This window comes from Chelonia mydas, chromosome 12 (assembly GCF_015237465.2).
Source record: "Chelonia mydas isolate rCheMyd1 chromosome 12, rCheMyd1.pri.v2, whole genome shotgun sequence".
Classification (NCBI taxonomy): Eukaryota; Metazoa; Chordata; order Testudines; family Cheloniidae; genus Chelonia; species Chelonia mydas.
In genome coordinates, this window is record NC_051252.2 from 22,373,113 (window position 1) to 22,397,246 (window position 24,134).

At 42.6% G+C, this 24,134-nt stretch overlaps 1 protein-coding gene across 13 annotated transcripts in view; it reads right to left on the reverse strand.

Moving 5' to 3' along the window:
- The window catches only part of ANKRD27 (ankyrin repeat domain 27), a 76,154-nt gene that overhangs the window by 19,577 nt on the left and 32,443 nt on the right, over positions 1 to 24,134 (reverse strand). For all 13 annotated transcript variants that reach the window (XM_043526460.1, XM_043526458.1, XM_027821121.3 and 10 more), the window contains 7 exons: positions 23,702 to 23,794; positions 23,087 to 23,284; positions 22,683 to 22,742; positions 22,467 to 22,583; positions 15,047 to 15,091; positions 4,003 to 4,125; positions 1,721 to 1,918 (listed from right to left, as the gene is read on the reverse strand). In XM_043526460.1, the coding sequence (XP_043382395.1) occupies positions 1,721 to 1,918; positions 4,003 to 4,125; positions 15,047 to 15,091; positions 22,467 to 22,583; positions 22,683 to 22,742; positions 23,087 to 23,284; positions 23,702 to 23,794 (834 nt within the window). The remainder of the gene's footprint in view (positions 1 to 1,720; positions 1,919 to 4,002; positions 4,126 to 15,046; positions 15,092 to 22,466; positions 22,584 to 22,682; positions 22,743 to 23,086; positions 23,285 to 23,701; positions 23,795 to 24,134) is intronic.

Sequence of the window (24,134 nt, forward strand, 5' to 3'; positions counted from 1 at the left end):
GTATATATTTCTTTTGTGGAGACTAAAACTATTACTCTGAAAGCTCAATTTGTCATTTTTGACACATCCATGCCAAATACAATACAAAAAGCACACGGGAAACAATGTAAACAGTGACAATTCTTTGGGATACAGACCAGGGTCAAGGCCTTCTATTCCAGAACAAAACAAATCTATTCTAGTAAGTGATGTTACAAATATACACTCTGGGCTGAGAATGTTATCAGTAATATTTCTGGATGGCCAACCCTCACCCTTACCCCCCCACAACAGGACTGGATTCCTGCTGTGCTAGGTGTTGTACTAACACATATGAAGACACAATCCCTGCCCCAAGGAATTAATAATCTGATTAAATCAAGTTCAACCACAAAAATGTACATGAAAACCACATTAAAAGCCTACTCCACAGCATAGGTATCTGAAAAGTGTCTGAGCTTGGGAGGCTAAAGTAATCACAAAACTAAAATCTTTTCAGTCTAGAAGCCCTCTTTAAATGGTTAATTTGGGGGAAGTCATTCTACCTTGTAATAAGAAGTGTCCAGCTGCCTATATATGGAAGCTTTAATAATTTTTAATACACCCAAATGTGCCTCACTTGAATGTAAAGATATTTCTCACTGTTAATACACTACACAAGATGAGTTGTAAGAAGTCAGTATCAAAGTAGTTTGCAGATTGAAGAAATGTATATAGCAGATTAGTGTAGCGGGCTAATGGGTTAGTTCTTTCACTCCAGAAGGCCTAATTTTCATTGCATGATGTTGACTGCTGCCAAGTGACAAGTCAAGACAGTCTCTTGGACCTGATTATGCTTCCAACCGAAGTCATGGCAAAACTCCCACAATCTCCAATAGAAGTAGGACTGGGGGCCCAGTGAGTTAATGAGAACCATCAAGGCCTCACCTATTTAGATCACAGATTCTCTTGAAATACCTTTAGTTTCTATGTTTGTACCATATAGAGAAGCTCACTAAGAGAATACAATGGATGCAGAGGACACATACATGCCTTTATGACAGACTGCCTATAATCAAGTGTTTTGAAATTGTATATATATTCTGATATCTGCATGTGTGTGTTCACTAATATAAAGAAGATACACACACACTGGGAACTACTATTGATTTTCAGGAGTGTGGGGAGACCTCAGGTCTGTCAGGTTGTGCAGTAAAGCAGAGCTATAACCCACTTGCATTTGACTGCTGCAAAGTGACAATAGCTTGCCTTCCTGCAAGTCCCACCACCATTCTGGATTCGGAAGGGAGTCCCTGAGGCACCATATCAAGTTTAACATTTAGGAGGAATACATTCATCCTGTGTCCCCTCTCCAAAACAAGGGGCCAGACCCGTCTGGTCTAGTTTACTCACTTCACCCTTCAAAACAAAATCCTCAGGCTAGCCCAGCACAGTCCATGCTGAGGCTACTGAAAGAGGCTTTATCCCTTACCCAAGCAGACAGAGCGCCTCACTGTGCCCAGTCTGCTTCTTCAGCATAAAGCAGCACAAGGAACAATAATATGAAGTCCCCTTTATACTCTGGCCTCTGCTACCTTAACCAACCCTCCCACTTCCTGGAATGCAGAGAGGGGATAGGAATTTGTCCCCTTTCGTCCCCGTTCTAGTCTCCTCCCTCCAAGGACACACACTTACTCAGCTACCACCCACACCCCAATAAAATCTACCTGCTGTGCTTATAGCTATGAAGTGAACCAGTTACCTGAAAGTGACCTTTCTGACAAGCCAGATGAAGAGGTACAGCATGGTTAGTATTCTTTGCACTGATATTGGCACCGTGTTTCAACAAAAGGTAGACTAACTCAGGATGCCCATGCAGTGCAGCCACATGTAGTGGTGTAAAGCCATCCTGGTTTGTAACATTTACTCCAAGTCCATTAGCAGGGATTCTTGCAAGCTTCTGTTGGGAGAAAGAATAAAAACCACAGAAAACTGATCACAACACTTTCTACTCAGTAAAGAGCAGTTAAATACCTGCATAGTACATATGAAACAGGCAGACAGACATTACAAACACTATTGTCCAGGGAGTCTTATTTAAGACCTTCAGTGAGATACCTGGTAAAGCCAAGCAGTTGGGTGGCACTGGCATCAACAGCCCAAGCCCAGCCAAAAAACCCAAAAAACCCCACAGAGTCAGCCAATCAGATGGTAGCAAAAAAAGGCAAGTGGCACAGCAGGATAGTGCCCCCTGAAAACTGGCACCCAGGGAATTATCGCCCTGCTGCCCCACCCCTAGAACTGGCCCTGAGCACTGGTGACGGATAATTGTCTTATTTTTCCCTTCCTTAAACAAGATAGGTTACTATAGAGAAATTTCACAAAAAGATTTTTATTATTAGCAGGGACTGAAAACTGCTCAGTTTGACAGGTGATTTAAGAGATCCAGACTTGCATTAGTTGTTAGCTCTAGTGGGATATAGTATGGTATGACTGGTAGGAGTTAATGTTACACCTCACATTTGTTTTACACACTTGATTATAGAACTGAACACAGTCTACATTCTTAGAGACAGATATTACTTAGTTTACTTCCCTGCTATGAGAAGATCCAGTTTTTGAGGGCTACAACTACAGCTAAAATTAATTCCAGTCCTATGGAAACAATCCATGGCACAATATGGTGTATACTAATAATTGCTATAGTCTTTGGGAAATCACAAACTTTGAGGAAATGGAATTCTGCAGATCTGCTAAACCTTATTGATCTGCATTCGTATGACAGCCCTTTAGGAAACAGTACCCTGACTGAGACAGAACAGTAGGAGGGGGCTATATGGCATGAATTCCTTGGAGGCCGTCTATGGAAAAAGTCACTTGAGATCCAACTGGGATGTGGCCTACAGACTACTTAGAGAATGTCCTGTTCTACTGCTCTCTCAGACTGCATGGAAGCCAAAGTTTCACAATGGTAGTGAACCTTTCCCATTCTTCCTTATTCCCAACTGCAGTGTGTAGTTGCAAGATTACTTAACAAATGCCTTCTTATTTTTATTCGAGAGCCAGGTGGTCATTCCACAGTTACCAGTTAGCTAAACTAAAATGTCTCAAAGCCCTTGTTTCGGTAAGCAAGAGATTCCATCACTCAGTCACAATAATCATTTTTCCTTCTCAGTTGCAGATAATTAACTTTCTATTTTCTTTAAATTATGAGCATTCCTTATTTCCACAAATGAGACCCAAAACATGTATTCTAAGGAAACAGTTATCAGTATTTATGCATTCAATACTACTCCTCATTAGGAGGCATGGCAGTGGCTTCCAAGAAGGAACATGATTAATCCCATATCATAGCCCATTTCTCTCTCTGCTATATGATAAATAATGGGTAAGGGAGACAACAATTCTCCATAATTTTATTTAGCTCTTTAGTTTTTTAGATACAGTTTGAATGAAAGATATGATAAACAATAAAGTGGTCTTATAAATATTGTATTGATATTTATGAGGACAGGAAATTTCCTGCTAAGATATTACCAAAGAATAAAATGTTCCGTGAGCCGAGAGGGCAAGTTATCAAGGGCCAAGATCAGCAGAGAAATTGGCGAGGCCTAGAGCAGATAAGGGGGTAAAGGAAACAACTGGGAGGCCTAGAGCAGAGCTGATCTTTACCCTCACGTTTGTGAAGTTACTCAGAACTTACTGAAAACATGGACTACAAATCCTGGACCAAAACAATACAAAAAGGGGGTGAAGAAGAAAATCCAAAAACACAAGTTTTCCACTCCTCCATCAGAAAGCAAAATGAGCTTCTGAACACTGATTCTCTATTCCAATCCTTTCCACAGCCTGATTATCAAGTACGGCAACTTCATCTCATAAGGTGATGAACTCTATTAAGATCTGTGCACATTTATTACAGGACTCTTGTGAGCAGAGACGCAGCTGTGCAGAAGAATAGGAATATTATTTCCCTGGACTAAAAAAACCTAACTACAGGAATGCAAAAGTTATTCTTTCTACAGAACAGAAAAAAATTCCAACCTTTTGTATTGGCTCACATTTTGAGCACTGGCATAATGGGTGACAAAGCTCGGGAGTTACTGTATCATCAGCTTCGTCTGCTTCTTCTACATCTTCCTCCATCCATTCCAAAAGATAGCGAACCTGGCATAAAAAAGAAATCCCACTTTATATTGCCCAAAATTTCTATCTCCTGATAATTAAAAACATGTACATGTTAATTTCACAAACACAGAATAAGTTAGAGAGCCTGCAGGCCAAATTAAAAAAAATTAATGTTACAGTTGACAAGGCAGCCAGCAGCAGTTCACCAAGTAACAATGAAGTAAATTATAAATGACTTCCTACTGCCTAATCAAGACTTCAGTGTTCACCTCTGCTTAAACCCTTTCAAATCCTTTTAGCTCGGATTGCTAAAGATTAGGCCAAAGTTTGTGCCAGTTCACGTCAACATGATTCTTTGTTCATCATCTGCTTTTAAAAGTATAGAAGTGACAAGGATGACGAAGTTTAACCAGCATACAAACTGTGCAGGTGCAATACATTTTCTCCTCAGAGCTGTAACTTCCCATGAGCTGGATGCATTTCCTAAGCCTGGAAGAGCGACCTATGTTTGTGTCTAAATAATATGATTCCTTCATTTGTAAGACACATTTCCACTGAAGACAATCTACAGAGTAATGCTGCACATAGTGAATATTCACTGAACATTAGTGTTACATGTAGTTGTAAATAACAAAAACACCATTAAGTAGTTCTTTTTTGTTTTTGTTTGTTTACAAAGAACCTCATTAACCCATTGTGGACCAATGAGATTTGGGGAATACCAAGTAATTGTATCTGTCTTAGGTACTTCGATCAAGCCCATTATTGTAGTATCCAACTTCCTCACAATCTTTTAATGTATTTATCCTCACAGCACCTGCGAGGAAGGGCAGTGCTAATATCCCCATTTTACAGATGGGGAACTGAAGCATGGAGAGATTAAGTAGCTTGCCCAAGGTCATACAGCTAGTCCATGGCCAAAGAGGGAATTAAATCCAGGTCTCCCAAATCCCAAGGTAGTGCCCCAAACAAATGGACAATTGTTCCTTTCCAGGTGTCAGGGCAGGGTTAAAGTGGTCAGAGCATCATGTTATCCTTGGCCTCACTCCAGCACTCAAGAACAGCCTGAAACAAGTAAGGGCACTTATTTGGTGCTGGTGCTCTTCCCCTCCAGCTGATGCATGGTGTAAGGGCTTCCAGGGCTCACGTAGCTCTTCTGGGGCTGCCACAGGAATGGAGAGGAACCTGTCCATTAGCTGCAGGATTATGGTAGCATGGAGAGTGCAAAGCTTTAATATGTGCCATCTTATTCCTCTCCTCTTAGGCAGCAGCATTTATAATAGAACAAATGCCTGTGTGCTGCTCCAGCACTAAAAGCCCCTGCAGGAGCATGTGAAAATGGAGGTTACTGCCTTATTGCTGAGGGGGAGAGTCTCTCACAGATCTGCCCTGTGCCTTCCAACGAGCAGTGGTGTAGGGCAAAGACAGGGGGCAATGCCTCCCACCAACTGAAGACAGAAATAAGAGCATCTTTACTGGATTCCAGAGCGGGGCTTGATGCTGCAGGAGTGCACAGGCAATAGATCTCCAAGCTGCTGCTGAAGCAGAAGGGAGAGGGGCAGCTTTTCTACAGGCTTCATCCCTTTCACCCACTCAGTTCAATCCTGCAGGTGCCAGCAAGGTCTTCTCCTTACCCCCATGGTGGTTCAGCAAGCCACAAGAGCACAAACAGCCTGGCCTTGCCCCCAGGCAGAAGCAGCTGGAAAGAGCACCAGGAGAAACAATGAGGGCCTTAAGCCTGTTTCAGGGTATTAAGTGCTGGGGGATAGAGATAGAAAAGGGATATGTTGTCCTCCCTGCCATCCCATGGAGAGTATGACTGCACCTGTATTCCCCTCCCTCTTCACAAGTAAGGTCTCACCTCTCTGAAATGCAGTAAACTGCAAAGCTGAGAACTTCTCTTGGGTAAGTATGCGGTTGTAGAAGAGCAGATTAGCGAGGTTTTACTGTCCAGTGTATCTGTGCATGTCCAGCAATAGCTAAAAAGGGCAGTGTTTTGTCACTGCAGCACCCTGACCACAGGAAAACAATTTTCAGTACCCTAAATAGTTTCAGAATCTGCAAGGCTCTCACACTGCAGACCCTACTCTCCAACTCTGTACTGTCACAGAGTAACATAATCACCATCACAAACATAAGCCCAGTGATGAGCTGCCAAAATCTTAACAACCGGTACCCTCCTTACCCCACGAGGAGGTTGTGGCCCGCCGCCGCACCCCCGGGACTCCTGCCCCATCCAACCCCCAGCGTTCCTTGATGCCCCCCACTCCAAGGATCTCTGTCCCATCCACCCTCCTCCCCCGTCCCCTGACAGCCCCCAGAACTGAGGTCTCGTGGGCCACCGTAGTGGGTGCCCACCCCGCCCTGCCCCTAAGAGCCAGAGGGACCTGCCGGGGGGCGAGGTGGGGAGTTCCAGCGGTGCTTACCTGGGACAGCTCCAAGGAAGCATCCGGCAGGTCCCACTGGCTCCTAGGGGCGGGGGAGCATAGCTGGGGGGGAGCAGGGGGAGCAGCCGCTCCACCCCACTGATCACATGAAAAGTGATGCCTTAGGGTGCAGAGTACCCACCAGCAGCTCCCCGCCCTGCGCCCGGCCCCAGCTCACCTCCGCTCCGCCTCCTCCCCTGAACGCTGCCCCGCCCCCCCCCCCGGCTTCCCGTGAATCAGCTGTTCACGCAGGAAGCTTGGGAGGGCTGAGAAGCAGGTGGCGGCTTCGCACTCAGGCCCAGGGAGGCGGAGGCGGACCAGAGGTGAGCTGGGGGGGGGGGGGGGCGCGAGGAGGGCTGCCCGCGCCACAGCAGGTAAGCCGGGGGCGGGGGGTGGCATGCAGGGGAACTGCTCCCCACCCCAGCTCACCTGCGCCTCAGCCTCCCTGGGCCTGAGCATGTAGCTGTCGCTTGCTTCTCAGCCCTCCCCAGCTTCCCGCGCGAAGAGCTGATTCGCGTGAAACTGGGTGCGGAGTAGGGGGCGGAGAAGCAGAGCAGGGCAGCGCATTCAGGGGAGGAGGTGGAGCGGAGGTGAGCTGGGGCCGGGCGCGGGGCGGGGAGCTGCTGGTGGGTGCTCTGCACCCACCAAATTTTCCCCGTGGGTGCTCCAGCCCCAGAGCACCCACGGAGTCGGTGCCTAAGGCGCCACTTTTGGCCAGTTGTTAAATTTAGAAGCCCTTTTAGAACCGGTTGTCCCTCGCTGGACAACCGGTTCTAAAGGGCTTCTAAATTTAACAACCAGTTCCTGCGAACTGGTTCCAGCTCACCACTGCATAAGCCTCTCCCGGCATTAAACCTTTCGAAATGCTAATGCTGAGATTTGAATTTATGTCTCACCAAAACTTTGAAACATGCTACCCAAGCATATCTGTTTCCAATTACAATGGATTAACCAAGGATTTTGGTCAAAACATTAAATGCACTTTAAAATAGACACACACATTAAGTATCTCATGAAGCTGTTATAATCGAATCTTGCTAATTAATGTATGTCACTTCACAGCTTCTTTACATTTCTGAGTGAGATGCAACCCAGAAAAGCAACCAATACTGCACTCCTGGACTAAAGAGCTCCGTTTTGCAAGTCTGCTAGCTCCCTGGAGACCCATAATATTTATTTATTCTGTAGCAGATTCTCTTTCTGAAGTATACTATAAAACACATTCTACTAGGACACACAAGAACAGGTAATGACAAGCAATACTAGAAGTTAATGTCAGGAGTAATTACACATTATGTGTTTCAAAGAACCAACTGACTTTACCATAGCGTGACCTGAATAAGCCTGCCTTTGTCAGACAAAACGCCCACTGACTTCATTTCCTATTTGCCTAAGTAAAGAGCTAGCCCTAAATGCATAAACATACCAACATCCCTCAACCCAGATAATCACCCATGTAAAATATTTGCCACATTTTAAACATCAGAAATAATGCAAATTTATTTCAGAGACGTTCTTTAAGGTGATCTTTCAAATAGGCAGGCCCAAAGCCACTGAGGGTTTTATAGGTAAAACCAACAGCTTAAAGTCCACCTGGAAACCAGTAAGTACCAATATAGGTCCCCTAGCACTGGCTCTTAACGAAATATACCATTTAAGAAAGCAGGCTGCTGCATTTTGCACCAGCTTCAGTTTCCATATTGAATTGTTCTGTAACAGGGTCTGCATTAGAAAGAAAATATTGTAATCCCCTGGCCAGATGCTGATAGTGTGAAGCTACTATGGTCCCTACTAAACTAATTCTTTGAAGACTACTGAGGATCTATCACACTGTCCAAGTTGCCATTTAGGGCAACTGATAGCGGACAAATACCCTCAAAGGGGCCAGTGTTGTCCCATATCCTCTAACTCCTTCCCTCAAGCTACTATCACCAATTCAAACTCATCTGGACCAAATTTTAGCCGTCATGCCTGTCTCAAAACAGACATTAGTTAAGGCACTCATCTGTGTCATCCAGGTTGGTCAAGGAAGATTTAAAACTGAGTGTAATCCACATACTGAAAACAGTGCACTCCGTGCCCACTCCCTTATCCCCCAAACAGCCCCATCTATAAGTTGAGTAAGAGGGATAAGGAAGTAGAACCTGCAGATCCCACAATTGAGACTCCTTGGGGAAATAACAAGTGGGGTCCCGCAGGGATCAGTTCTGGGTCTGGTTCTGTTCAGTATCTTCATCAATAATTTAGATAATAACATACAGAGTACACTTATAAAGTTTGCGAATGATACAAAGCTGGGAGTGGTTGAAAGTGCTTTGGAAGACAGGATTATAATTCAAAATGATCTGGACAAACTGGAAAAATGGTTTGAAGTAAATAGGATGAAATTAAATAAGGACAAATGCAAAGTAGTCCACTTAGGGAGGAACAATCAGTTGCACTCATACAAAATGGGAAATGACTGCCTAGGAAGGAGTACTGCGGAAAGAGGTCTGGGGGTCATAGTGGACCACAAGCTAAATATGAGTCAACAGTGTAACACTGTTGCAAAAAAGCGAACATCATTCTGGGATGTATTAGCAGGATTCTTGTAAGCAAGACACGAGTGTGACATTCTATACCTTGGGGGAGCATCCTGTAATCCCCATATTCCTCATTTTTATGTAATCGTGATCTTACATATAAAGCATGCCTTGTAAGATATCAAGGGAAAGCTTATGATCTGCTGAAAGTCATTTCTCTATCCATATATGTATATCATCAATGCATATGAAGTTATGAGAATTGTGTTGTATGGTTGTCACTAAAACATGATGTAAGTTGGGGAATCAGCCAGATATTAGCTCCCTTGAGGCAAGAGCAAGGAAAGTAACCAACACCCGAGTAGGGTGTCAAACAACCCATCAACAGCCATTGTCCAGCAAGGAAGCTACAATTCAATGACTCACCTGCATGAGGCCACACCAGGGGAATTGCTCAACCTTGCCTGGAGACAAGAAGTAATTCTTCCACTCTACTTCGCACTGATTAGGCCTCAACTGGAGTATTGTGTCCAGTTCTGGGCGCCACATTTCAGGAGGGATGTGGACAAATAGGAGAAAGTCCAGAGAAGAGCAACAAAAATGATTAAAGGTCTAGAAAACATGACCTATGACGGAAGATTGAAAAAATTGAGTTTGTTTAGTCTGGAAAAGAGAAGATTGAGAGGGGACATGATAACAGTTTTCAAGTACAAAAAAGGTTGTTACAAGGAGGAGGGAGAAAAATTGTTCTTCTTAACCTCTGAGGATAGGACAAGGCTTAAATTGCAGCAAGGGAGGTTTAGGTTGGACATTAGGAAAAACTTCCTTTCAGGGTGGTTAAGCACTGGAACAAATTGCCTAGGGAGGTTGTGGAGTCTCCATCATTAGAGATTTTTAAGAGTAAGTTAGACAAACACCTGTCAGGGACGGTCTAGATAATACTTAGTCTTTCCATGAGTGCAGGGGACTGGACTAGATGACCTCTCGAGGTCCCTTCCAGTTCTATGATTCTATGAAACGGGCAGCTGTTAGTTAACACCCATTGGAACCTCTCATAGAGAAAAGAACAAAGCTGCTGAAAAGCACCATTTACTCCTGCTAAGGTTTGTGGAAAAATCAACACCCTTCCATGATCAATAGAACTGAAGGCTTCTAACAGGTCTGAAAACTGACAGGTCTTCTAATACCAGCAGGAACACATGATCTTCATCCACGACGCAGTCAGTCAGATGCTGTACTAAAGTCAGGTCTGGTCCTAGAGCAAAGGGAGATCTGAAGTATCCACATATGGAGTGAATTATTTTACCACAAGCTTCTCAGCAGACTTACTCAGAAATGAAAGACTGATAATCATCATTCACGGCAAGCAGTGTTTTCTTGAGCAAAAACCACACAAATGTTTCCTTCAAAGTGTTTGGTAGCAAGCATTCTCTAACACAACTCTTAGCAATCTACACCAATAATAGACACAGCCTACACCCTACAGAAAGGACATAAAGATCTGATGTTTAATCAAAGGCATAGGTCGTGGCATGAAGCTCTCCCCAACAACTCCAGTACCTCAGAAAGCAACATTAGACATAGAACAGTCATTTCTGTGAGGGTTTTCTCCCAGCTACCATCCTGCAAAAAAAACCTGACCACCAAACAGCTTGCCAAAAATGAAATTACTTTTATCTACAAAATAAGAAGAAGTTTCCTTCCAAAGAACCAGACATTGAGGGCGTGTCTACACTTACCTCCAGAGTGATCGATCCAGCGGGGGGTCGATTTATCGCATCTAGTGAAGATGCGATAAATTGACCGCCAAGCACTCTCCCGTCGACTCCGGTACTCCACCGGAGGGAGAAGCGTAGGCGGAGTCGACGGGGGAGCGGCAGCAGTCGATCTACCGCAGTAAAGATGCTATTTTTGTAGCTGAAGTTGAGTAACTTAGACCAACTTAGCTTGGCCCCCTTCCGTCTCCCCCCAGTGTAAACCAGGCCTGAGAAAAGACACTCTGGATTAACCAGGCTATGTATAGCCCAAACAAATGTGCTGTCTAAGATTTTGCAGATGCTATGATGGAGGCAAAGAACTGTTTATTTGTGGCTTCCTGCACAACCACAGCATAACAATTTTTAAAATCTTTAGGCTCTTTAGGATTTGTTTAAAAATTTGCTCTTGCAAAGCTCAGCTAGCAGTCACAGCAAAAATCTACAACAGTGCTAATGACTCTACTGCTGCTTCTGTTCCTATGGAAACAGGCTTCAGATTGTCAAGAACAAGATAAGGGCTTTAAAATAATCACATTTTTTAACAGATACCCACAGTTGGAACCTGTGCCAGCCAGCCAGACAACTCCTTTCATAATGAAAAGTTTTACAAGAGGACATACAGCAATTCCATTCAGCAACTGTAGTAAGTGAAGCCACAAGGTATAAGCTCAAGAGATTTGTCATCAGAATGCAGAGAAGGCACTTCTCTGTGTGCTGCATTGTCAAATACTGGGTTCATCAGTGTTGGAACTCAGTCTTTCCAGCTGAAATCTCAGTAATTTGTTTCATTTGTCTTAAATATTTTTCTCATATGTTTTAGGCTTTGGCAAAACTAGTGGAAAAAAATCACTTGTGCAAATTAATGTGAAATTGTGCACGTTTACTTTATTCTTTTATACAGACTTAATCACAAAGAACGTAAATACTCCCATTTTATGGATGAGACATTGAGGGTCAGGCAACTCACTTGAGTTTCCCAAGACCACACAACATATCAGTGTCTGAACCACAGTAAGACTCAGGCCTCAGATTTCTAATGCAGTAGACAACAGCGCTGAACCTTCTGCTTTACTGTTTAACTCCCTCAGGAACATCCGGTAGTTGTGAAGCATTCAACACAAACACGCTTTGTACAGTCTACCATCTTTAAGATCTTTATATTCAGTCACAGCACAGGATAGCAGCGCTCATACAAAACAATAAAACATTCTAAACACAACGTCCCTCACTAGCTTACCCTTCCCTTAGAAGTCCAAGAGGGATCATTTGTGTTCTGTCAACCAGGTAGGCAGGGTCCTCTGCCCCCTTGCCTACCCTGCCCCTGCAGCAGCGTCCCTACTCTTAATCTGGTGCAAAATGGCTCTCCCACAGTCCTTTCATAAGATTCCTGCTGGGGTCACCTGCTTCCTTTGGTCTCTGCCTGGTAAATTTCCATTACTTACAACCCTATCCTCCCTTCAGACCAGAGGAGGAAGTAGCTTCTCCCAGCAAGAGCAAACCCTCTGTCCCAAGGTATTTGACAGTAAATAGAAAAACACTGAATGTTGATCATTCACCATTGTCTCTGGCCTGGCAGAGAGACATGACAAAACCTTGCTAACTCAGAGTAGATCCACATACATATAAGCTTTCCATGGCATAGTAATTTCATGATACAATTTTGTAAAAACATCTCCGATTCAGAAGCAGTACAGACAAGATCCCTAAATCATCACAAGTGCCTCCATGACAAGACACTTCGGCAGCATTTTCGAAAGTGGCCTCCTCTTATTACACATGGCTGAGTTTTTGAATGCCCAGCTTGAGACACGTGGGGCCTGATTTTCAGCATTGAGCAACCATAACTCCAACTGAAGTCAATGGGAACTGCAGGCATTCCACACCTTCGGGGAAAAAATTCAAACTCACAGGGGTCTGAAGTTGGGCATCCAAAATAAAAGGCCATTTGTAGAAATATGGGACTTAGCCTCTCTGCGTCTCAGGTTGCCCATTTGTAAAACAGGGCAACAATATTTACTTTATGTGAGCCTGAGAATAAACAGGATATAAGATGTCCCCAGCCCCAGGCAAGTGGGTATTACTATCCCATTTTACAGATTAGGAAATAGTCTCACAAAGTTAAAATGCCTAACCATAGGAGGCAGTAAGGACTAGACATAGCTCTAGCAATCAGCTAACCTGTATTCTAATCTTACTTCTGACAACGACTTGCTGGGTGACCTTGAACTAATCAATAAGGTCAGGTGTCTCTATGTGTAAATGTGGGTTTTACATGTTTACTTAACTAATGAGTGTACAGTATTACCAATGGTTCTTTCCTTTTCTTAATCAGCTAGTAGGTAAACTTATACCTACCACCTGACTGGTATAGAAGACACTAGAGAATCAACTACATACTATATATTATATTCAGACAGATGACTGTATGATGCCATATCAACATATCTGTTAATTCTGGTATGTGTTACCCTATGGGAATTTTTAGAAAGATTCATTATGTACATACTGTACATAAACCCAGTATACCATATACTCTGTTACAGGGTTTCCACAATCTTCTGTTTTATGATGAGTATTAAAAAAACTACAACAAAAACCCATGTATACCCCCAAATTTAGAACTCTAATTTTTTTTAAATGTCAGCTGCCTTTTTTCAGTAAAATATCTTCAAAAGTACCATAATTTTCAAGTATTTCAGAAGAAAAGAAGGAAATTGCTACAGTAGCTCAAATGTATCAAGACAGACAGTAAGTAATGCAAATTATAGGATATAAACGTTCATGTTCATATTGCTGTAGATGTCGGCTCTTTATTGGAAGTGAAGTACAAAAGTCAAAATATACCCAAATTGTGTACTATTTAAACCCATTTTTACTCTGTACTTACTAATGACATACAAATGCCAACTTAACTTTTTATTTATGGTCTCTGCTATTGCCAAAAACACTAAATAAGAAAAGCCAGACTTCCATCCTACAGTATGTGCACATGCCCAAATATGTTATATATGTACTATGTATACACTGTGAACAGGGAGCGCTTAAAATCAGCAAGTTGAAACTTTCTGTTTAGATTGATTTGGAGCTTTGATCCATCTCTACTAAAGGTGCTAGCAACTTAGAGTTCAGGAAATATTTGCCAACTTCAAACTTTCATAATTGCTATAACATATGAAGGGAAACTGAGTTGTGAACTTTCTTGAAGTCTGAGCTCTTTGCACATGCGAAGTGGGGTAATGTGCACATTTTTAAAGTGTTGGCTTTAATTCACAAGGAAGAACAGTGTAAATAAATTACTCAGAATAAAAAAAAACAGAAGATGGAATATAACATAGAAAAAAACCCACAATATCCTAATAATGTGGCACCCAAAAGAACTCCAAAACCCATAAGCCTTATTTATAGAAATGGAGACACAAACCTGTGGAGCAGCAAAAACAACAAGGATTCAGAAAACACAGAAGAAAGGAAAACAGTAATACAGGAACAGTGACTTTGCCATATTTTCCTCTCACTGATACTGGAATAAATCTGAAGAAACTCTACTGAAGTCCACAGAGATACACCAGATCAAAACTAGCATAAGCAAAAGGAGAATCAGACACTGTTTTTTTCTGGGAGTCACAAGTGTCCCAATTTCACCAGTGGTAAGCAACTCTGAAATCTGGAGGCCTGCCACCTAGATTATAGTTTGGTGCTACAAAAATAATTGGATCAAAGCAGTTTCTAATATGCATTTATTTAGTGCCCTGAAAGTAGGTCTATCTGAGCTGGAAGACATTTCTTGCTTTGGGCTGGAGTGCTACTAAGCACATTTGAGGAATGTTCTAAATGAAGTAAGCATAGGATACATCAGCTTGGAGTTTGTTTTATTTTTAAAATCACAAGGGCACGAAATAAAAGAATAAAACTAAGATATTTCAAATCAATGAATAAAGAGGAGCATGTTTAAAAGAATTATATCCATAGTTTTCTCCTTTAACAAACAATATTTTGTATTTGCTCAGATCTAAATTATTCTCTAGAGCACCAAGTAATTTCAAATTATTGACTTAAAAATATTGTTAGCTGAGTACTTTTGGAATGTGAAATGAATATTCACAGCAGCATGAGTTAATCAGCACTTGAGTCATAGTTTTTTAAAATGAAATTGACTATGCATTCCCCATTCAGTGTTATGTGTAAACAGCTTCCTCAACTTCAGCAGGATAGCTGGGAATTCAGTACTCTACATCAAGTCATTCTAAGAACTTACCATTTCCAGATCTCCATCAGCAACTGCTCTTAAGAGTTTTTCTATCTGTATTTAAAATGAGAAAAGGGAATTTTAGTTGCTTTGGTAATACTGGTATTAAACTGTACTCTGAAAATCCAGTGTCCTTTATTAACCTCCTAATCTGATGCTGAAGGATTACAGCTGGCCCATTTCAGATATGTTGATAAAGTTATAAAGGAAAACGTTATTAACTTATGAAATACAAAAGCTGTATAAGGCTATAGAGCCATTCAATGATTTTTGAATTGCGCAGCAGAAGATAATCATCTAAATATAGAACACATATGGTGCATATGTAAATAAGCTCATGCTAGTTAATACAGCAAATACATTTTTCAACCTCACAAGCAATTATGCGTGTACCTTTATTTAGGATCCAGCATTACAAAAGAAATAAAAGCTATTAAAGGCATGTAGCTCCCCATGGATGATGCTACTGTTTTGGGCTCTTGCTAGGCTGGTAGTTGATGCCAAAAGGGGTCCCTTTTTTTTCTTTTTTAAATAGTAGTTTGAGTCAAAACATGTTTTGCACTTTTACATCTGCATATTAGTGGTTTGTAGTAGTTGTAAGTTCTACTCTACTTCAGTGTTAAAATAAACATTGTCAAATTGGACCCAAAATCTAAATTTATTCTAAGTATGGAGTTTGCTTTTTTTTAAATAATTAAAACTTACTATGACATCACTGAAAAGGTATAAAAACATGCAGTATTTTTGCTGCACCTGCAAAAGCATGTTAAAAGGTCTCTGATGATCCAGTATATCAGCATTTAACAAATATTCATAGGGCTGTGCTATCACCAGTGATACTAGTGTATAAAAAGATGTTTCAGCATAAGATACTGTGGCAGTTGACCTCATTTCTAAGTAATGGCAAGATTAACATTTCAGCTTCTATCTAGAAATTTCTACATTCCACATCACTGGTAGTATCTGAGCACATTCAAAAGACAGACAGACACATTCCTTTGCCAGACAGAAAGTGTGTAACTGAGGGTGAACAAAACATTTTCAATTTCCAAAGTCCAAAGAACATTCTGCAATTAATGGAGAGGTCTGCTTTAAAATTATTCATTCAAGTATTTTTGAAGGCACATTAGCAGTCCTATGATGAACACAAAATAAATAAATTAATCACTAAAAACAAGTCTCCTGTCCCTGTTATTAATACCAACTTAGATGATTAAAACTGAATTTACTTTTCAACATTACACCGCTTGGATCATGATGATAAACGCCTGAGATTTATGTTTTTTGTTTACATTTGTATTGCATTCAGCTTGGACAAACAAACAGACTAACTGGTTTTCATGTTTTGGTTCTCATGCATTAGCTCAGTATTTCAGTGCTGGAGTTGCAAAAACCAAAAATCTTTTTTTTTTTGTAATTTAAAAAAAATATGAATATATAATTATATATTCCAACAAATTTATTACAAAACCTACATTTTGGGCATAAACTACTTAATATCGCTAAATAATTTCTAGATGAAAATACATAATTTATTGTTTTCTGTCCCGTACAAAATTAAAGATGACTTCTGGTTTGGATAAACAGAACTGCTACATAGGCCCAGATCCTGCAGTTGGACCTGCATGAGTAGACCAAATAAATGGGGGAGCAAGTGAATTCAATGGGATTCTATGGGGACTCAAGAATCTCTCAGTAAGGATCAAAATGTAGGACTAGGGTCTTAGTTCCTTCTCTGACTTATTTTGGAAGCTTTAGTCTTAGGTTTCTTTTCTCTACCAATAAAGTAAGAAAGAAATAATCAGTTGGAGAGGAAAGTATTGTTTATTGGGATAATCTCTTTCTCCAGGCTTTTGGGGAGGAGATTGGAATAGGAGCCTTGAGGGCAAGGGACTCTGAGGCTAGAGTGGTTCATGGGTTCCACTCCCCTGGTTTTCATCCTGGTTTTGGGGAGGTTGCTAAAATTAATTTTGTTAGATTACCATATTTCTAATATATGGTAAAAGCAATCCAGGGATAGGCAATATATGTTTGTATAAATCTACAATAAAACAAATCAAATCAAATCAGGGAGGTCTGTACTTTCCATAATGTTCCCCTTTCCCTATCTCTTCCCAATTACTCTCACAAAACCGAACACCCTTGGCCCTCCTCCCAGGCCCCGCCCACTCTATACCCCCATCCCTCTGTTGCTCGCTCTCCACACCCTCACTCATTCATTTTCACCAGGCTGGCTCAGGGAGTTGGGGTGTGAGAGAGGGTGAGGGCTCTGGCTGGGGATGTGGGCTCTAGGGTGCAGCCAGGGATGAGGGGTTTGGGGTGCAGGAGGGGGCTCTGGGGTGGAGCCGAGGGGTTCGGCGTATGGGAGGGAGCTCTGGGCTGAGGGAGGGGGTTGGAGTGTGGGAGGGGGTACGGGCTCTGAGCTGGGGGTGCAGGTTCTGAGGTGGGGCCAGAAATGAGGAGTTCAGGGTGCAGGAGGGGGCTCTAGGCTGAGACAGTGGGCTGGGATGCGAGAAGTGGTGAGGGCTCTGGCTGGGGTGCGGGCTCTGCAGTGGGGCTCGGGATGAGGGGTTTAGGTTGCAGGAGGGTGCTCTGGGCTGGGACTGAGGTTGTTTGGGAGATGGGAGGGGGATCAGGGCTGGGGCAGGGGGTTGGGGTGCAAGCTCTGTCTGGGGGTGCAGGGTCTGAGGTGGGGCTGGGGATAAGGGGTTTGGGATGTAGGAGGGTGCTCCGGGCTGGAACTAGGGGGTTTGGAGTGTATGAGAGAGCTCCAGGCTGGGACAGAGGGGTTCAGAGGACAGGAGGGGGATTAGGGCTGGGGCACGGAGTTGGGGTATGGGAGGGGGGTGAGGGCTCTGGCTGGTGGAGGGGGCTCTGGGGTGGGGCTGGGGATGAAGGAGGGTGTTCCAGCTGGGACTGAGGAGTTCGGGGGGCGAGAGGGAGATCAGGGCTGGGGCAGGGGGTGGGCTCTGTCTGGGGGTGCGGGCTCTGGGGTGGGACTGGGGATGAAGGATTTGGGATGTCGGAGGGTTCAGAGTGTGGGAGGGGCTCCAGGCTGGGGCAGAGGGTTGGGATGGGGGTGGGAGGGTGAGGGCTCCGGCTGGGGATGTGGGCTCTAGGGATGAGGGGTTTGGGATGCAGGAGGGTGCTCCGGGCTGGGACCGATGGATTTGGGGGGGTGAGAGGGGGATCAGGGCTGGTGCAGGGGGTTGTGGCATGGGAGGGGATCAGGGGTGCAGGCTCCAGACGGCGCTTACCTCAAGCAGCTCTCGGAAGCAGCAGCATGTCCCCCCTCTGGCTCCTACGCTGAGGCACAGCCAAGCAGCTCTGTGTGCTGCCCCATCCACAGGCTCTCCCCGCCCCCAGAGCTCCCACTGGCCACAGTTCCTGGCCAATGGGAGCTTCAGAGTGGTGCTTGGGGTGGGGGCAGCGTGCAGAGTCCCCTGGCTGTCCGTATGCATAGGAGCCAGAGGGGGGGACATGCCACTGCTTCCGGGAGCTATAGGGAGCCTGCCTTAGCCCCGCTGCACCGCCGACTGGACTATTAACAGCCAGGTCAGTGGTGCTGACCGGAACCGCCAGGGCCCCTTTTCAACCGGGCATTCCAGTCTAAAACCGGACACCTGGCAACCCTATTCCCAATCCACCAATCAGGTGCTGCTTTTGGGAAATGGAACAGACTGCAACTTTACTATAGGAAATTGACACTTGAAAGCTCTAGAGATATTATGCCTATTGAAGCAGTGCAACTGCACAGGGCTCTTCCGGAAGCTCCCACACAACACAGTAGCCAACAGCAGTAGCTCACAGCATAGCTTGAATGCCTTAAGGCAGAGCTACATTAGCAAACTTTTCAGCCATCATTCAATACCAGTGTGGCTCCACCAGCTGTAGCAACTGTGGAAGTCAGAGTAGACAGGGCTCTGCCATTTTACCATCATATTGCCTAACACTGTAGGCTAGGGCAGTGGTTCTCAATCTTTCCAGACTACTGTACCCCTTTCAGGAGTCTGATTTGTCTTGAGTACCCCCAGTTTCACCTCATTTAAAAATTACTTGCTTAGAAAATCAGACATAAAAATACAAAAGTGTCACAACACACTGTTACTGAAAAATTGCTGACCTTCTCATTTTTACTATATAATTATAAAATAAATCAATTGGAATATAAATATTGTACTTATATTTCAGTGTGATACTTGAGCCTGTTTTTCACTGGTGAGTCTTGTCTGAATCCCAAGCCCTGCTGCCCAGGGCTGAAGCAGGTAACTTAACTTTACAGGTGGCCCCCATGGCATGGAACCCTGGGCAATTGCCCCGCATGCCACCTCCAAATGTCGGCCCTGCACTTCTGACCCCCCCCAAAAATACATCCCATGACCACCCTGGGGGCTGCATCCCCCAGATTGAGAAACACTTATCTAGATGAGTTGAGTACCCCCTGGAAGATCTCTACGTACCCCTGGTTGAGAACCACTGGGCTAGGAGACTTACTATAGTGTAGAAAAGGCTTTTCTGTTCCTCCCTGCTCTCCATTTAGAATGCTATGCTTTGCCTTCGCTCCCTTGGTGCCCTGAACTATATGCTGTAAAACCTCAATTGTCAAGGGAGGTTTACCACAATCTTGGGATTGTCACAGTCAGCAGGGATGTCCTGGGCATGTAGAAATGCGGCATCTACTCAAAGATGAAAAGGGACTTGGATGGGGACTTGTACATATTACTTTGCATATTGTTACATTAAACCTGTGTCCAACTCTGCCAGAGAGATCAAAACAAGATCATGACTATTGTCAGAGTCTGATTTTATAGCTTACAGCCTTCCTGTAATAGAATGGGATAGTAGGCATACACAGCTCTGTGGTCAACTCTCTGTTAAAACACTCACATCCTTATGCATCCAAGAACTCACGGGAGTTTAACCTAGTCAGAGGAACCTAGCCATTTGTTGTGTAGCTTATGCATGATTCATGAATGGTTATAAAAAAGTCTGGCACCCCTCCAGGTTGTTCTCTCCTCAATGGAAGAACTGTACCTTCCTTTGCATGCAAGCTCACAAGATGCAGAATTCCACATGACAAAGTCTGCTTCCGCTTCACCCACTTACTTGCTATATTGTTCCATTGCCAGAGGGCAAAACAGTTATTGTAAGATCCTCAGGAGAGAAATTTCCTAAATTATTTGCCCATCTCTTTACTAATGGTTCTTTTCCATGGTGCCAGTAAGTCATGGCCAGTCATTTGTGTAGAACACCAAATAGGTCTCTCCTTGCATTGAATTGTTTGGACAAATAGTTATTTAGCAGCCAGCAGCGTAGATGGATAAAGACTGCATTGACCCCTTAGCCCATGGTCTAACTCCTACAGTCTGTAGAGCCAATCCTGCCAGTCTCCTATTAATTCCAGTGGCAATTACCTACATGGAGAATTTGCAGAATTAGACTCTGGTCTTCTTGCTTAGTGGGAGTAATAGCAGTGAGCCCATGTGAAACTTGGCTAACGGTAATGAACTAAAGTTGGATTACAGAAAGGCCATTAACCTCAACAGACTAAGGTATAAGCTGCTAGTAATCTTTTCTCCTGGTTTGAACTACAGACTCAGCCTATGGAGTGTGATAAGTTTGTCCCTTTAAGAAAAAACAAATCCTCAACCTGTTATTGGGTGAGATTTTGTGTGCATTATACCTTATTTATGGAGCAACATTACTGGGCTTGGCTCTGTACACACAGACATGGACCTGTTATAAAGATATTACAGTGTAAATTACACACTGGAAAAAGTGTACACACAAATAAACACAGTATACAAGAAGAGACTGATAATACCACAGTGTGAATTAACATTTTCAACTCAGGTTTCAGAGTAGCAGCCGTGTTAGTCTGTATTCGCAAAAAGAAAAGGAGTACTTGTGGCACCTTAGAGACTAACAAATTTATTTGAGCATAAGCTTTCATGAGCTACAGCTCATTTCATTGATGAAGTGAGCTGTAGCTCACAAAAGCTTATGCTCAAATAAATTTGTTAGTCTCTAAGGTGCCACAAGTACTCCTTTTCGATTTGCAACTCATGCTCCTTCATGCTTTTTGGAGTAATTATCCAAGAGCCTCCTAGAATAAAAGTTTTAAGAGATTTGAATGAAGAGAGGAGGGATGTGTCCTTTTTTTGGTAAAAGGAAGGAAAGAGAATTCTAAGCAAGAGGTAGTATGGAAGGAGACAAAGGTATTTAAGAGGGTGGCTTGAAAGGAACAGAGGAGTCGGAAGAGGAAGAAGAAATGAAACCTGAGAGGTAAGGGTGGAGTTGAGCAGGGCTTGGGAAGGGAAGATGAGAAGTATGGGTTTGAGGTGGAAGGTGAGAGGAAGTGAGTGTGGAAATTCAAAGGGAGTGACCTGGCAAGAGTGGATTTTATCAGCCACATTTTGGATACATTGGAACTGGACACGTGACATGCAGGCAGGGCAACAGATGAGATATATTCCTTACTATGTTCTGAAAATTGACTTCCTATGGTTTATTACAAAAGCTAGTTCTTTGCACTTCATCATGTTTCTTGTCAACTCCCCCGCCTAGAATCTTCTCTTTTCTATTATTAATTTTAAAACATACCATACGATGTTATTTGATTCTGATGCTGAGTTTTATAGACAGAAAGGAAGACTGAATGCCCCCAGGAGCTTATGAACACACAGAGCACCCAGTTAACCACATTGTGATATTAACAGCTGCAAAGTACACTTTTAAAAAAAATACAGTTCCATCATTAACACTTCCTAAGAGTCAAGCAAAAATGTATGCTTAGATACCAAGGTGACAGCCGATACCTCGGAATAGCAGTGCTTCACCATCTGCTCTAACACCAGTAGCGTGCCTCCTCCGCACCCAGAGATATATATAGTGCCAGGTGTCTTAAGAGTTTTCCTCACACTTGGGGAATGAGTCCTTACTTGGAACATTTCTGATTCACTCACAAAGCAGCAGCTCGTTATTCACAGTATTCCAATCCAGTGGGTGCTCCACTTGGTGCTCCTGTACAGAGAAGATTCCTGCGTAGTGCAACAGTACTGAAAGACCTCATTGTTTGTGGAGCCATCTCTGACTACTTACTTATGCTTAGTGAAGTGCTGAGAAAGTACAGTACATGAGCTTTCTTTCCATGGAATCCTTCTCAGAGCAGGAAAGTCATAGTGTGTTTAAAGGAGACAAGTGAGGATTTTTCCCTTTGGCTGAAGTGAAAAAACTTCCATTGCCCTTTTCTGGAGCTCTCCCTTAGTTTACTATCAGTGCAGGACTAGCTAATGCTTATGCTTATTGCTTACTGTTAATTAGCTATCCCAGACACCTATGTCTGGGGGAGTAATTTAAAATGACACTGTAGAATTGGCACTCAAGGCTACCTTTGCACAGCTAAATACTAAGCTCTTATTACTCTTACCTCTTTGTAATTATTTTTAACTTCTTGTCTGGTGTCTGCTGATGCTGATGACAAGCTAGAGACAGATGACCCTCTGCTGAAGGTGTCTGCTGAATGCTGAGGAGACCTAACTGGAGACTTTAATCAGATCAACAAAAACAAAACAAACAAGAGGGTTTACATCCTCATGTTAAATAGCTAAAATGTATGCAAAAGATTAGCAACTCACACTGTTACCTCAGAAGCGCTCTGTCCCCTTTCAAATGTTAGGTAGTTTAATTCCATCAATGATAAAATCTGCAGAAAAAATATTAATGAAGAGATACAATGTAACTCAATTTCAAGAGGAATTTACTGATGGAAACACAAATTAGCCAACCACTTAATATCAGCAAAAGAGATTATGACGGATCAGATTAAAGCAACAATTTGCAATGTTTATATTCCATACTAAAAAAAACCACTGCCATGCATTTTAAGATGTAAAATATGAGCTTCCTTTCTTAAAAGTGAATGGAAATTATTTTTAATTGTAAGAGTACATGTCCACATATCCCATTCACAACTAAGCTTCAAATACAGCTAAATCACTGTGGAAATGCATTTTAAAAACCTCCCTGATAGCAGATTGGGAAGAATACCTTAGAATTTAATGCACACTGCAGGGAAGTCTCTTTCATCCGGTTTTGAATATCTGGGTTGGCTCCATTCTGCAGCAGGACTTCTATTATTCCTTGATAGCCCCAGCGAGCAGCTATATGGAGGGGAGTATCTCCTTTTTCGTTACCAGTATCTAGTCTACAAGAGTGTACATCATAATAGACTAAAGCTTTGACACACTGGAAAGAAAAGAAAAACCACCAATGAATTATATCACTGGTTCCCAATCCACATAACATGTGCAATCTGAACAGTAATGCTGGTTTTATTGCAGATCCTAGAATCTACTCTCTCGGGTAGGTTTTTTATCAAATATATGTCATTTTTTAAAAGGCCATAATAAATAAACAATGAATACAAGGGACCAAAACAACTAGGCTTTCTAGCATCTACACCAATGTAAACGGATACCTACATTAAACAAATACTATGATATAATAAAGTGCCAGTTTATGAATTAAAGAGTCATCCTCCAAAACTGTGTTTTATTTACTTTTTTAAATAAACAAATGTAATCCAAATTGGCATCACAATTTCATTGCATGCAGTAATCCTATTAGGATGTCTATTTAGTTTGTTACAAAACAATTACTTACATCCTCATGACCATAAGTGCAGGCTAAATGAAGTGGAGTATTGCCATTATTGTCTTGAACATCTGTACTTGCCTTATAGTGCAACAAGAGAAGCTTAAAAGAAAAAGAAAGTCAACATCTAAGTAACAGAAAATTAATGGACAAACAATTGTTACTGCTGTAGCACCCTTTAGTTTTCTAGGATGATGAATTACTATAGTACAAATAGAACCACATCTCTTCTGCTTTAAACCAGTAAGTAAAGATGGTTGTCCTTGGCTTAATGCCACTATTTTGCTCCAGTTCTTGTCACACACTATTTAAAAACCACAGAGTATATCTGCAGACTGACTCTAAATCATCCACTGTAGGTAGGTACTTCAGCTCAGATAGCATGTATATTCACTCAGTGTTCTAAGAGCGTTGTAAAGGCAAAGGCACAATGGGTTTAATT